This window comes from Canis lupus, chromosome 28 (assembly GCF_011100685.1).
Source record: "Canis lupus familiaris isolate Mischka breed German Shepherd chromosome 28, alternate assembly UU_Cfam_GSD_1.0, whole genome shotgun sequence".
NCBI lineage: Eukaryota > Metazoa > Chordata > Mammalia > Carnivora > Canidae > Canis > Canis lupus.
In genome coordinates, this window is record NC_049249.1 from 27,545,577 (window position 1) to 27,560,624 (window position 15,048).

General features: G+C 51.3%; 1 protein-coding gene across 5 annotated transcripts in view; it reads right to left on the bottom strand.

Moving 5' to 3' along the window:
* Positions 1 to 15,048, bottom strand: part of HSPA12A (heat shock protein family A (Hsp70) member 12A) — a 160,443-nt gene that overhangs the window by 13,968 nt on the left and 131,427 nt on the right. For all 5 annotated transcript variants that reach the window (XM_038578904.1, XM_038578900.1, XM_038578901.1 and 2 more), the window contains 3 exons: positions 14,257 to 14,443; positions 12,023 to 12,127; positions 7,543 to 7,659 (listed from right to left, as the gene is read on the bottom strand). In XM_038578904.1, coding sequence (XP_038434832.1) covers positions 7,543 to 7,659; positions 12,023 to 12,127; positions 14,257 to 14,443 — 409 coding nt within the window. The remainder of the gene's footprint in view (positions 1 to 7,542; positions 7,660 to 12,022; positions 12,128 to 14,256; positions 14,444 to 15,048) is intronic.

Genomic DNA, 15,048 nt, shown 5'->3' on the forward strand with positions numbered 1-15,048 from the left:
GGCGCTGGGCCCCATGCTGGGGACCCAAACACCGTGGAGTGGCCAAGGAAGATGTACGAGTGCCTTTGGGAAATGCAGGGCTCTCTGGACCCTGGGGCCTCTTTCATGTGGGACTTGCTTGGCCCAGAACTGAGAAGCATGAAGGGGGAGATGCCCACAGACTCTGAAAACTGTCAGAGGATGGAAGGTACATGGTTTGATTCTGGTTACAATGGGCCAAATGGTCGAAGAGCAGCCTCCAGTCTTTGGTGGCCCAGGAAACAGGTGGGCCTTCGCTGGCCCTGTCTCCGGGAGAAAGCCCTCCTGGAATCTCACATAGTCTCACGCTTTCTAGAATATGGGTCAACCGGCAGCTGGCAGTTATTTTATTCAAAGCCTTTATCCCTTTAATAGCAGCAATGCTTCTGCTCTGTGACATCTGGCTTGTTCCAGTCACAGCCCCTCACACGAGGCTCTGGGACCACCCTTCTGAGGGCTCTCAGAGACACAAGCCTGGCGTGGCCTCTGACAGGTCTCTGCTCACCTCCTGGGCCTGGCTGAAGCACGAGGCCTCAAGGGCACATTGAAGCCGTTCAAGCCCAAGAGCTTCCTGGTTGCCAGCATGACAGGACAGAAAAGCTCTTTCCTTCACTCCTGTGTTTGATTCATTGCTGTTCCCTAGGGAACGTTGGGATGTGGCCCTCATGCCACACCCACTCCGGAGAAGACACCAGTTCCACCCCGAGGCCCATAAGAGTTAGTGAACTCATCTTGAGATCAGGGGTGGAAGGTCTGCCTAAGGTCACATGTGCAAGTGACCTCTCACCAGGAAGAGCTGGCCTAGAGTCACAGATAGAAGGGGCTTCGAAGATTCCATCATTGGAGAGGGAGGGGAGGGGGTTCAAGTTAGAATATTATAGATGCAAAGGTGCTTTTTGGCCTTTTGTCCAACTCCTTCCCTTTATGCAGAAAGAAACCAAGGCTCAGAGAGGCAAGATGACCCACCGTCCTGAGTTTCTCGGGACAGGGACTCTCAGTGCTGAATCCTGGACAGTCTTGGGCTCAGGTGTATCCAACCTGTATGTGGCAGAGCAAGCCTGGGCCCTGTGTCGAGGCCTGCAGACCAGCCCTTTAATGGGTCCTTAGTTTCCTGCTCTGGGTAACTCCAGGAACCTGTGTGGGACCCAGGCCTTTGGACTTTGGGCAAAACTCCCGGGGTGTCTCTAATGATCCTCCTTCCACTGGTTTAAGGGTACGATCTCTTTACCCACTTACTTGGGGAGAGCACGAGATGGTGCCCGGCCTCTATTGGCATGCAGTAGTTCTCCTTAATAGCTATGCCCCACATGAACCAGTAACTGTGTCTTAATGAGAAGCCACATGCAGGCAGGTGATTTAAATCCCCTCCCCCACCAATACCAAATGCTCACCAGTGGTAGAAGCCCTTCTGGAAGACCAACTTTATAAAACCTATACCATCTACAGAATAACTGCCTCCTTATGGTTTTGTGCCCTCAGCCGTTAGCCAACCACGTGGGCAGCACCTACACCCATCAGTTTGGTCCCCGGGTTGAAGAGGGCCTGTGTGCCCATCAACAGGCCGCAGATTTCCCACTGCTCCCTACTCAAGGAACTAAAGTCCCCCTCTGCCAGCCTCCCAAAGGGTCCCATTAGACAGCCTTAGCACCAAGACAGCTGAAGGCTATGGCGCCCCATGACAAAGAATAAGAGTTAGAGACCTAAGCATCACCAGGAAAGCTGAGTCCTCCAAATCTCAACCCGAAGGATTCCAGAAGAAATCCAAAATAAAACCACGGGGAGCCCCCTTCTAAAGGACCACTTTGGAAGACTGACTTTTTTTTCCAGATTATGGGTTTGTAAAGTCAAGGACCTCCTAGATTAGAAGCTAACAGGTTTCCAGCTTACCACAAAATGGCATGAGGAAGAAGGACAAACTAGCTACAAAGAAACAACTAGGCCAAATGTTTAAGATGCTCTTCCAAAGTTCAGAACGAAAGATAGCCTGGGAGAAAGGGGTGAGGAGAGCAGGGCACCGGGGCCTCGCCCAGGGGCGGCATGAAGGAGGACAGGCTCACTACCGCCACGTGTCCCACTAGGATGTCCACACACCAGGCAGTCACCACGTGGCCAGGAAGAGCAACAGCGGGCCTGGCCCTGGCAGTGGGGCAGGAGGGGAAAACAAGAAAAAGTAAATGCTTTCACTCCTCTCCACACCTCCCCTGAAACTGTGAGCAGCCGCTCTGATTTAGATGTGAAGTATCGGGGAGCCTGGGTGGCTCAGTCAGTCTGACTCTTGGTTTGGACTCAGGTCATGATCGCAGGGTCATGAGTTTGAGCCCCGTATCAGGCTCTGTGCTCAGCAGAGAGTCTCCTTGAGATTTTCTCTCTCCTTCTCCCTCTGCTCCTCTCCTGGCTATTTTTCTCTTTCTCTCTCTCTCTCAAATACATAAATAAATCTTCAAAAAAAATAGATGTGAAGTATTTATACAGAAAACCAAATCAAGAAGTCGAGAGAAGCAAAGAGCATTGAGTACAGTTATACCACTTCAGGTGCCTGCGTGTCCCGGGTATGGGACTTACACAATCCAGGTTCCCCCTGGAATGCACCCACATTCCGAAGACATGAAAGACACACAGTCTGCCCCAAACAGCATGGCTGCGCCCCTCAGGGGAGGCCTTTCATCTGTCCCTCCCCAGCTGGGTTGGCCTCAGCCCTGCAGCAAAAGCTTTGCCCCATTTCCACAGAGGTAGAAATCTCCCCATGGTACCCAAGAGAGGATGCAGATGGGGAGCGGAGGTGCAGAGGACCTCAGACCAGGGGGGGAGGAAAAGGTAAGATCAGAGAGAGGCCCAGGACAAAGTAACCACACTCCTTTGCTCGAACATGCCCCATCCTGCTCCCCAGAGAGAGTGAGGGACCCTGTCCCAACAGCAACTTTGATGGGGACTATGATGGAGAGCTGGCTTCCTTCTTCCCAGAAGGGGTCCCAGAGCCTGCTTGTGGACATCAAGAAAGAGAGGAAATGCAAAAGAATCTGCCAGACTCTCAAAAACTCAGATGCCCTGATCTCTCTAGGCAGGAGGACCCAGTGCCTGGAAGGGTAGGCTTTCTTTCTCCATCAACGCTTGCGGTCATTTTCAGCAGAAGCCTCAGCCTGGGTCAACCAGAGCAGGGGACCTGGCTGCTTTGGCTGTTCTGCCTCTGAAGCTGGTACCTCGTAGTCGCTGGTCCACATGAGCTTTGCCTCCACGGGGCCCTGGCCGAGCACTCGGCCTACGCTGTCTCCAACTACACATCATGCAGACACGCCAAGCCTCTCCCGTAAGAGGCTACACTTTCTAAGGGCAGCTACGCTTTCTCAGGTCTTCTCGTCCCACAGCACAAGGTGGGTGCTCAGGGGATAGCTGCTGAATGAATGAACCCACCATCCCTCCCAGCCAGCCTTTATTCTGCATTTCCTGGCCCTCATCTCTAAAACAGTGAATGAAAAGAAAAAAAAAGAAAAAAAAATACACTGAATGAGAGCCTTCTGCTGACATGACCTGGGGATTCAACAAACAGAAAGTGTCTGAGCCAAGGCCGCACTATCCCATCTGACTCCTCCATGAATCCAGGGCAGCAGGAGCACCACCACAGTCTCCCTTAGGGCACCGCTATCTGGTCATGAGCCCCACTTGGGAGGAGCAGACGTGTGAGAAGACCGCAGTGGAGGGGGCCTGGAGCCTGGGGATGTGGGCATTCACACCGGCTACTCTGCCCCCCAGCCCTGCTGTCACCCAGGAAAGCTGGCCAGGGACTGTGTGCGTAGCTGTGGAGGATGGCCAGACCGACCAAGTGCTCCCGGCCCACGGCCAGCCGCACAGGGCTACAGCTGCCCCAGTTCTGGGTGTCAGGGGCTGTTGCTTGTTGTGTTTCCCCCCCATGTGATTCTTTTTCACTGCGCTTTGTTCGGGAAGGGAAGCCAGTGCAAGCTATAACTCCGCGTTAGGTGACATCATCATATGTAAGGGAACATATTTTCTTTGACGGGTTTCTGGAACCCACTAGGGTTACACATTTTAGGCAAAGCGCCTCTAGAAATCAACTGGACTACTTCCTATCCACGATGACTCCCCCTCAAGACTCAGTGGAACTGTCTCTCCTTCTAGGTCTTTCCTGAAGGCCTCAGAAGAGGGATCAGCCATTCTTCCTGCAGTATACCATCTGTTCAGTGAAGCTGAACTTTTAACGGGTCTAACGATATCCTGAGGCTGTGAATTATAAAAGATAGAGATTTAACCCACTTTTCCAACAAGCATTTGACACAGGAGGAGTTTTTGGAGTTTCACAAATAAAACTGTCTCCATAAAGTGCCCCGTGGCCCCACCAATCCCTGCACTGAATCACAGACTTCTGAGCAGCAGCCCCAGAACCATCCACTCCAGGCCTGCTTCTTCCATGAGAGATGCTGCCCAGAGCCTCATCTCTTGCTCTGCATCCAGTGGAGGAATGAAGCTCAACCCCCATATGACAATGTCATGAACCTGGGTTCACAGGGCCACCAACAGGCCTGAAGGAAGGACTCCACTTCCTGCATGCAAGCAAAGTAAATGTGACCAGTTTCCCCGCTGTCCTGACCATCCTACCTCATCCTTCCAGCTCTTCCACCTGAAGCCAGGCTGATGAGCAGCATTCTGGTTGGAAGGGATGGTGGGCATTCTCAGATCTGAGAAGCCAGCTGACCCAAGAACTATGTTCCTTGCTCAGGTTCTCTATTAGCATGCTCCAGAGAAACAGAACCAGTAGGATGTACACAAACACAGAAAGAGATTTACTACAAAGAACCGACTCACACAATTATGGAGACTGACAAGTCCCAAGAACTACAGTCGGCAAGCTGGAGAACCATGAGAGCTCATGGTGTTGTTCCCTTACCCACAGGCTCGAGACCCAGGAAGAGCTAATGGCTCAGTTTGAGTCCAAAGGGAGGGGGAAAAAATGTTCCAGTTTGAAGGCAGGCAGACAGGCAGCAAGAATTCCCTCTTACTCTGGGGAGTTTCAGCCTTTCGTTTTAGGCAGGCCTTCAACTGATTGTATGAGGTCCACCAGCCTTAGGGAGGGCAATCTGCTTTATTTATTCAGTCAATTTAAATGTCAACCTCATTAAAAAATATTCTCATGGCAAATACTCAGAATGATGTTTGACCAACGTACCCCTCGGCCCAGTCAAGTTTACACATAAAATTAACTATCAGAAGTATATATTTATCTTATTCTGTATAATTAATAGAGGATAAGGAAAGGGAATGGGAGAGATGCTAACTTTGACCATGCTGCATTTCCATTTTGTCATGGGGACTCTTCCAGAAGACAAGATAAAGATATCATAGACTAGTCGGCCAAGCAGTTGAGCCCCTGTAACTCCCTTTGCCCCCTCCCCAAAGTACAAAAGGCTTCAGTGAACCACTCAGCTGTGAGCAACCTGAGAGTGGGGTCTCATCTTGGTTACATAGGGTATGAATCCAGCGCCGACCACATCCCAGCACACAGAAGTCCCCCAGAGTGGCTTTGTTTAATGAAAAAATGAATGAGGAAACAAAGAATGACTGAATGGTCCCCTGTCATCTTGAAAGCCACTCAGTGGCTAAACTGGACACAAGTATCAAATCAGAATTACAATGAGCCCAAAATTAAGTTGCACAAACACTACACCAACCAGAAGTTACCCAGCATCCAAAGGATTGGCCAGTCTGCAGAGTATCTCTGGGCTTCAGAAAGAAACATCCCCACGTCCATAAACATTGCTCACCTTCACTTTCGCAAGGAGCTGCTGACCCATCATCGACCCTCTGAGGTGCCATTTTGAGTCTGCCAAACCCTGAAGGCCACCACACCCCCCTCTGTCTGGTTTCCTACTCACCCCGAGGAGGAGGGCTTCCCTGCCAGGCCCCACTCCTCAGAGAGCCAGCCCACAGCTCCAAGAGCCCCGACAAATCCACCAGTCCCTGCACCTCTTTCTGTTTCAGGCTAAAATAAGAACTGACCCTTTTCCGGGTCACATTGTTTGTCACTGCAGTTTTCCTATGGGAAAATGAGAGTCAGAGCCATGAATTCTGAGTGTCCTTCCTGTGACAACTCAGAAAGCCGGCTGTGTCTTCATGGACAGTCATGTCCTGGCGTCCCATCTTTGGACACTGCCTGGAGGCTGACACCGTGGAAAAGCTCCAGGAGGCCGAGGGCTTCTGTGGACAACTAAACTGCATTTGGTTTCTTCCTTTTTAAAGCAGTTACCTCTTTCTGGAACTTCCACCCTCTTCCTTCATCCCTATCAAAACAAATCTATTTCTGGCAGATACATAGACTGAGCCAGATTCTCACACTGAAAGGGAGAGCAGAGCAGAGAGCCTGTGGCAGAGGAGGGACGAAGGAGAAGTGGGGCGCGGGGGCAATGCTCTCCCCGGAACTCTGTCACCTGGAGTAAAGCTCCAAGCGTTGAGTACAATTCATGACACCAAGGTACCCATGGCCATTTCGCTATGTTCGGCGTTCAGGGTTGCTCTGGTGGGTGGGTGTTTTGAAAGGAAAGGTTTATACATACGGCTACAAACTCAACATCAGAGACATGTCCCCTGAGAAGGGTGGCTGTCCCCTGAGAGGTCTGGCGGTGGGCAAGGGAACATCTCTTCCCTTGGTGACTTTTCCCAGCCCAGCTCTGGTTGAAGGCTCTGAAAACTGACTCTCATGGCACAGAGTAGGCCCAGGCCCCAGGGTGGGCTTCCATGAACCCAGGGGATTAACCACAGCAGGGACCAACTCTGACCTGCAGGTCAGCTCGGCCAGCCGTTCTTGCCATGATGTCAGACCCTCATGGAAGCCCCATCATGGCACACATTGCCTGTGAACAGTGTGAGGGTTGGTGGCCGTGAGGGTCCATGGTACCAGGGATGCCCCCAGCACCCAGGAGGGACCGGCTGGCCATTGGCAATGGAATGCTCTGTCCACGGCGCCACACTGACTGGCACACTCCTCAGCCATGCCACTGCCCTCATCCAGGTGTCCGCCACCATGCAGGCCTGGTGGCCTCACCACCCCCGATGACCGTGTGTGCTCCCGTGTAGGTCACAAGGTGAAATGCACAGAAGACTATCCCATGTCCCTTATGTCCCGGCTGCATATGTGCAGATTTCAACCTCCATCCAAGCTGATGTGCCTGGCTCACAGCCCTCGGCTTTCTCTTTACTCTTTTCTTCTTCAAACATTCTTACTGCCCAAGCCTTTTCCTTGAGGTTCTCACTTCCATTCACCCGTGAAGAAATGTCTCTGTGCCCCAGTTTGAAATCCTAGCCCTGGGGAATCTACAGTGTAGAAGGTGGTAGAAAGAAAGAAAACCGAGCCCAACCCTTGTGGACCTGACCCCCGTTCCTCCCCCAGGAAGAAGGCTCCATATCCCCGGGCCCGTGGGACACCCTTCACTGCCTCCCAGGGAGGCCTGTGAGAGTGGGGGGACAGTCACCACCGCAGACATCCTGCCCTCCCCCCGACCTGCCCACCCCCACACTCACCTGATAGGCAGCTTGTCTCATGAACTGCTTGGCAGGCTGTTTCCAAATGGCAGGCACTGTGATGACCCATCTGACATCAGAGTTCTCGAACTCTGACCCCGCCTGGTCACTCAGCTCCTAAAGCCAAGGGAAATGCCACAGGTCAGGTGGACACAGCTGGTCCTCCTACGGCTTCACTGAGGATTCCAGGCTTTCTGGCCATGAACTCTTAGGGCATCTATGCTACCGTCTCCTGAACTTACCAGTGTCAGGGAGCAAGGGTCAGTTTCCTGAATGTTCTGCAAGCAGGGATCTCTGCTGCTTTCACTCACTGAATGTGACTACAGGAGGAGGCAGGCAGGTCAGAGGCCTTTGGCCTCATTTTCCTTATCTGCACAGTGAGGATAATAATACCTAGGTCACACTGCGGTTGGAAGGAGTGATAATTTTCTGAGAGCTACATTTCCTGGGAGTTTATTCTGTGTCCACCTCGTTCAGCACTTTGCAGACCTCATCTCTATTAATCTCAGGATCCCATTAGGAAGGGATCATAACTGCGTACCCTTCCTAGAGACGGGAATCTAAGGCCTAGATATGTTCAGTACCTTTGTACGACTGCACAGCTGGAAAGTGACAGAGCCAAGATTTGCACCCAGACCCAGGTGGATCTCAACTCTAAAGGCCAAAGTCTTCACCAAATTGTTACATGTGGATTCAGATCTAGAACAGGGCCTGGCCCATAGCTGTTGTCAGAGCTGTCACTGTCCGCAACCTTATTGCGAGGCCAGCACCTCAGGGGAGTTCCCCTAGCAGGATGGGAAGGACACGGACAACATGACCTAAGCAAAGAACCACGCTGCCCTTAACTTTTGGTTGAGGTTTAAACCACATCAGCGGAACCACACGGATCGATGGGATGGGCGGAAGCATCAGAGGTCCACACCAAGTCCATACGGATAAAATACCCCAGAATAGTTCCCAGACTCAGTATTCCCATCTGTAAAATGGGGAGAATAAAACTAATGCCCAGTGTTTCTGGTGAGATTAAGTGAGAACACGTGGGAGCACCTTGCCCAGAAAAGACCTCTGATAGGGCAAAACTCCTTCCCACTTCTCTCCTCCTGTTGCCACATTCACCAGACAAATCTGAAATCAAACCTAAACACGCACCAACGCCCGGCTGCGTCGGAGTTGGTTCTGGGGACATGTTTCAGAAGATTAATAGGCTGATGATTTGTTTCTTGTGATAGGTATCTCATTTCCTCTCTCGTTTCAGTAGTTACCTTGACTGAGCCACTCTGTCACGGGATTAACTTCCTCGGTGATTAGACAGTAAATTTTTCTTTTCCCTTTTAAAAATTCTTTTCATTTTGAATTGCGACAATAACCCATAATGAAAAATCTACCACGTGAACCTTTTTTTTTTTTTTAAGCATACAGCTCAGCAGTGTGAAGTACGTTTAGTAAACTTTTTTTTTTTTTAAACACGTTTTTAAAAACATCTCTGCATTAGGCCCGCGTGAAACTGCGGGTTTTGTTTTTGTTTTGTTTCCTTGTTGTTTTATTGTGTTTTATTTCCCTGCAGGTCTGCATTGGGCTTTAAAGGCAGGTGAGTGCTGACATGTGTTGGGGAGGGTTCTAAGCATCCTGCCGATTACCATCCAGGCTATTTTAAACTCTTTAAACAGGAAAAGGCTCGAAATGTGAATGCTGGGCTTCCCTGGCTGTAGGGAAGGTTGTTTAAATAAGCGGTTTGTTCACCAGTGGATGGAATACAGCTTAGAAGGGAAAGCACCTTGCCGTTAATTAAACATCCCATCATGTCAGGCACTTTCACTTGCTTTCCTTCATGTATGTCAAGCCGGCTTCACAAGCCTGTGATTCCTGAGATGTGCTGCTCGAGTAGATATTCTATGTTGCTTATCCCGGTCCAACAAGAATAATCCCCTGCTCTGAATCCATCTGTCCTTCAAATACGAGCCGGCCTTCTCATGAAGGCCCTGGGTCTTATAACTCTCCTCAGAAAGCTTCTCTTCATGGAATCTCTACAGCATGTTCCCTGCTGGGAGAAGGTGCTAGCAGGTTCCTAAAGCCTTCCGCTGAGCTGATGTGTTCGGCCCACCCTCCTGCACCCCTGCTGGTCCTCTGGTCCTCTGCCCCCTCGACCTCTCCCCTCCCCTTCTGAGATGAGCTGTTCACTCTTTCCCCCTTGACCAACTTGAAACCCAATCCAATGTCATGGACTTTCTCAGGTCCTAAATTTTCCCCAGGTCCTCACAGCTCCTCCTCCTAACCCAGAGGCCTCCCAGGTCATCGGCCTCCCTCTGCTCCTTCACCTTTCTCCAGGAGGCCACGGGTACTACAGGCAGACAGTCCTTCACTTGGCTGTCAGGGCCACCAGGCGCTGAGCCCATCCCTCTGAGATCCCCGCTCTCGCGGCTGGCAGAGGTCCGCCTCTCTGTGCACCCCCTGGCCTGCCTGCTGCTGCCTGGAAGGATGATGCTCTCCTCTTACTACCAACGTCTCCCTCCTACTCCTTCCTTCTGTCCTCTCGCCTCTCCTCCCTTCTGGTGGAAAAATTATTTCCCAAAATATTTCCCCTCCCCTCTTACCCCCTCTTCCTTCTAGGGGCTTTCACGCTCCCCAAATGACCCTCCACTGCGCAAGTCTCAGAGCCTTCAGACATAACTGCTTCAGGATCTGAGTCTGCTGCTTCCATATGGCCTTCCTCCACCCTGGCAGCCCTGGGGACACTGTGGTTCCCCTCCCTCTAATGCTGTCTCTGTGGCCATGGCATTCCCCTATTGGAAATCCTTGGATGGCTCCCCATGACCCAAGAAGTTCCTTAGCTTGGCATTCAAGGCTTTGCACCATCTCGCTGCTCCCGCTCTGTCCTGCAGCCTTGCTCTTCTCCCATCACAAACTGCTCACTTTCCACAGCTGTCTGCTGTGTTTTCTTTCCCCTGTGCTCTCCTTGTGCCATTCCAGCAGCTTGAAACACCCACCCTTCCAGCTGCTGCCAGTGACAGCCCCCTAATGCACCTCCTCCAGGGAGCCTTCCCTGCTGCTGTTCATTGGACAGAACCTCTGCCTTCACCAAACACCAAACACCCACAGTTACCCCCTCACAACACCAATCCAGTGACTACGTACTCCTTCGCACTGTTTATTTTGACGCTGCCAGAAATTGTACAGGATCTGGCACACAATTTTGGTACTCCAAAATTTGAAAAAAAAAAAAGAAGAAGAAGAAAAAGAAGGTACGTGAATGGATGAAAGCAGTATTCTGTTTTCACGTCTTTGTTTCCCTCGAGCCCTATTTCTAGAATTCTATACTATTTCTGGAATTTACTAAATTTCCTCTAGTGATCACATAATACCAAATGCTTCTAAAGTTCCCAATTCTTTTTGGATAAAGCTCAGTACACGAGGCTCCTTACGCATCTGATTTACACCCGCTCATCACCATGCCCAAGGGCAGAGGCACCAAGTGGATGGCTGTATTCCACTTAGAAGTTACCCAATTCCTGCACATCCAGGGTCATCACTGTGCAAACTCTGCAACAGCCATCCCAGGGGCTCCCTCAGGCAACAGCTTCTCCCTTGGGGCCTGGGGGGGGGGGACTGGGAGGAGGGACAGTCCTCCCTACCCGTTTGCCAAGAGTTTACTGCGCCCAGCCCCGAGGGAGGTATTTCATGCCCGATTTAATATCAAACAGCCCACAGGGTACACGACCTGCCCCACTCTTCAGGTTAGGAACGTGGGTATTGGAGAAATTAAGCACCTCGCCCTGAGATCCCACAGCCACCACATGTGTGTTCTTTCTTTTTGTTTTGTTTTCTTACTGAGATATAACTCACACACCATAAAACTCTTTTTAAAGTGTATAATTCAGTGAAGTTTTAGTATATTCCCAAGGTTATGCAACCATCACACTCTCTAATTCCATCACCCCAAAGAGAAACTCCATACTTATGAGCGGCCAGTCCCATCCCCTCCCCCAGCCCCGGGGCACCTCCTGGCTCTGGGGATTCACCTACTCTGGACGTTTCTTACAAAGGGAATCATACAGTTATTGTCTGGCGTCCTTCCCTCAGCGCAATTTCTCAGGGTTCATCCCCATGGTGGCATGCGTCAGGGCTCCGTTCCTTTCTGTGGCTAATATCCCATCGTACGGATAGACCCACTTAGTGACCCACTCATCCACTGATGGATGCTCGTGTGGGTTCCGCTTTTTAGTTACTACAAATACTGCTGCCATAAACACTCATGTACACATTTGTGTGTGAATAGGTGTTTTCATTTCCCTCAGGTACATACCAAGGAGTGGAATCGCTGGCAGCTTTGGGTTTCTACTTTTGAGGAACTGACAGGCAGCTGTCCCATTTTCCATTCCCACCAGCAGTGCATGAGGTTGAGTGCTGCTTTCTGAGGCTGCACCTGCTCCCCTCGCTGGCAGGTGCACCTCCCTCTACCATAGGGCCCTGGCACGTGACCTACCTTCAGCGCCTGCTCCTTGAAGTACTGCAGGGCGTAAGCGAAGATTTCAAGCGCCTTGACTTTCTTGCCATTTGCAGCTGTTAGGTCTGTATCCATGGTGAGGTCCTGGTGGGGGAGCAGGAGGAACAGTGAGACGAGCAAGGGGAGACGCGCCTTGTGGCTTCAGGAACTGCTACTTGAGATCTGGGGAACCCTGGTGAGCCATATTCCTCTTTCCTGGTATGTGCTAGATGAGGAGAGTGTGTCCCCCCAAATGGACCTGGGCAGCATTGTCTCCCTACTGTGTAGGGGGCCCTGACTGTTCCCTTCAGCCCCTATCTCCACTTCTCCCTCCTTCCCTCCCTCTCGTTCGCTCTCTCCTGGATCCTCACGGAGCAGAGGCTTCAGGGAGGCAACAGAGGCCAGGAAGAGAGGAAGGCAGCAGGCACCACTGCTGATGCAATGTACACACTATTTCCACACTCGGACACACACACAGTCACCCTTGGGAGACCCTAGCAGAGGCCCAAGTCATCATGCCAACTCGCTGATGTGCACGATGCTAAACAGACATGAAGCTTTCATTCCCCGATGAGCTGCCAACCAAGTCACCAAAATAGAAGAGCTCCTATTTTAAGGCTTGTGCTTAATCCTCTTGAGAGCACAGCATCACTGCCTCCCTTCCTCTGCCAGAAGCTAAAGCAGTCTGGTCCTTGGGTGGAGGATGCTCTGTGAGATGCTGGCTGGACTGGGGTTATGAAAAAAAAATGACAGGTGCTCACAGGGCAGGCACGGGCAGAGAGTGGGAGCTAGCATCAGGAGGAAGCCCCCAAGGCAGCCCAGATGCACAGGCTCATGATTACCAGAGGGGGAAAAAATCAGCCTCCAGATTGATCTAGGCTGGATAATGAGGCTTTGCCTTGAGAGTCTGAAGGGGCACAAAGCTACTAACCAGCTTCGGGGAGTCCATCAGCTGTCCTGACCCATTGGCATAAGCTCACTCTTCCCAACCAGACACCCCACCCCTGGTGCTCAACAAAGACATCTCAGATTTTGGGAGGCAACTCCTAGGCTCAGAAAGGTGGCGAAGCATCGGGAAGCCACAGGGTCAGAATTGAAAAAAAAAAACTCAAAACGGAAGAAATGTCCTATGCTCCCACCTGCATGAGACCCCTCTGACATTGAACATCATCAGGTGAAACAGGAAGGCTGCATTTCAGGCAGAAGCCTGTTGTCTGCTTTACGGAGAGAGAGCCGGGCTGAGGAGCACAGAGCCCTGGAGGCAGGGCGCTGGCTGCTGGGTTCCCATTAACATGTGTTTTGTCATCTGCAAGCACTTCACAGCAGAAATGAAAGCAATAATAACAGGAGCTAGCAATTGGCTAGAATTTACTAAGTACCCGCGCGGCTCTAAGAGCTTTATGTATTTTGATTCCTTTAATCCTATACCATCCCCGTGAAGAAGGCACTGTCAGTGTCCCTCTTTTACACAAGAACCAGAAAGGTTAAGTCACTTGGATTAAGTATCTTGCAGGTGTCAGAGACAGGATTTAAATCTAGGGCATCTGGTCCCAGGATGCGTGGTCTTAAACACCATCTCCATCCTGAATTTCTAAGTAGTACTGAGAGCGAAGGAAAATGTGTGGGATGCAATGCTCAAACTGAAAAAAAAAATCCTATCCTATGGTCCAAACTTTCCCCCTGAAGCTTGGGAGCGGGGCCCAACTGATGAAGACGGCTTAGGGTACTGGCACACTGGGAGCAGGGCTGCTTTGGGAGTTGAGCCTCCAATCACCAGGCACCGGATTTCCTGAGCTACCCGCTGCCCCTCACAGAAGGTTTACTTCTAAACTTATTTTTAATAGCCACTGTCCTGGGTCCCCCAAATGCCCCTGGCCCCGGAGGCCTGCCCTCAGAATCCCCAGATCTCCCAGCAACCCAGCAACTGAAGAGGGAGCTCCTGGTGTGGCAGGGAGCCCCCAGCCCCCTCTGCCTGCACTCCAGCCAGTGTCCACTCTGAGCAGTTTCCAAGGCAAACACAGTATTAAATATTCTGAGTATCTCTCTGCCCACGTGTGTATCAGAGTGTGCTGTGAATTCCACCAAAGTGTTGTGTGCTCCAGGTCATTCCTAAAATTACAGCAAATGGATGTTAATTTTTGCTTGGGAGAAACCCGAGGGTTCCCTGGGTTGGGAAGACCTCTCCCCTGCCAGGGCTGGAGGACTTGGGCCCAGGGAAGGAAGGGCTGGCTTACCCCGGTGGTATGCAGCTTCATCTTGAACTTCTCCAGGTACAGCCACTGCTTGGCCTCGTTGGGATCCAGGTCATGGTAAAAGTCCCTGGCGGCGTACCCGAAGCTGTGGAACTTCCTCTCCGGGGTCAACAAGATGGTGGTCGGGGTCTTCTGGTTGGACACCCCAGGGTCTCCCCCTTCCCATCGCCTGACACCAAGGAAAGGCAGAGGTTATGAGCTCTTCCTTCATCATCCCAGTTCAGGCAGCACCGATCCCAGCACCTCCTGTGTGCACAGTTCTTATAGGTGTGGGTGCTCACAGTAGCCACTACCGGCGCACTCTGGTTCCACTGGTTGAGTAGTGATCAGAGACACGACTTCAGCCAGAAAGAAGGAAAGGGCAGGTGCCTGGGTGGCTCAGTCGGTTAAGGGTCTGCCTTTGACTCGGGTCATGATCCCAGGGTCCTGGGATCGAGTCCTACATCGGGCTCCCTGCTCAGTGGGGAGTCTGCTTCTCCTCTCCCTCTGCTCATTCTCTCTCTCTCTCTCTCTCTCTCTCTCTCAAATAAATAAATAAAATGTTAAAAAAATGAAAGGAGCAAGCACCAGGTTCTTGCTCGGTGACAAGGTCTACTTCAACCTTCCACTCAGCGTTTACGGAGCATCTACTGGGTGCAGGGGCTGGTGACACAGAGATGAAATATTTATGTGTCTGCCTTCAGATAACTCACAACCCAGTAGGTTATATCTTTTTGCAGGGAGATGGGGGTCTGGTTTTTTAATTTGCAAGCCCTCAAAGCAAATGTACAGCTG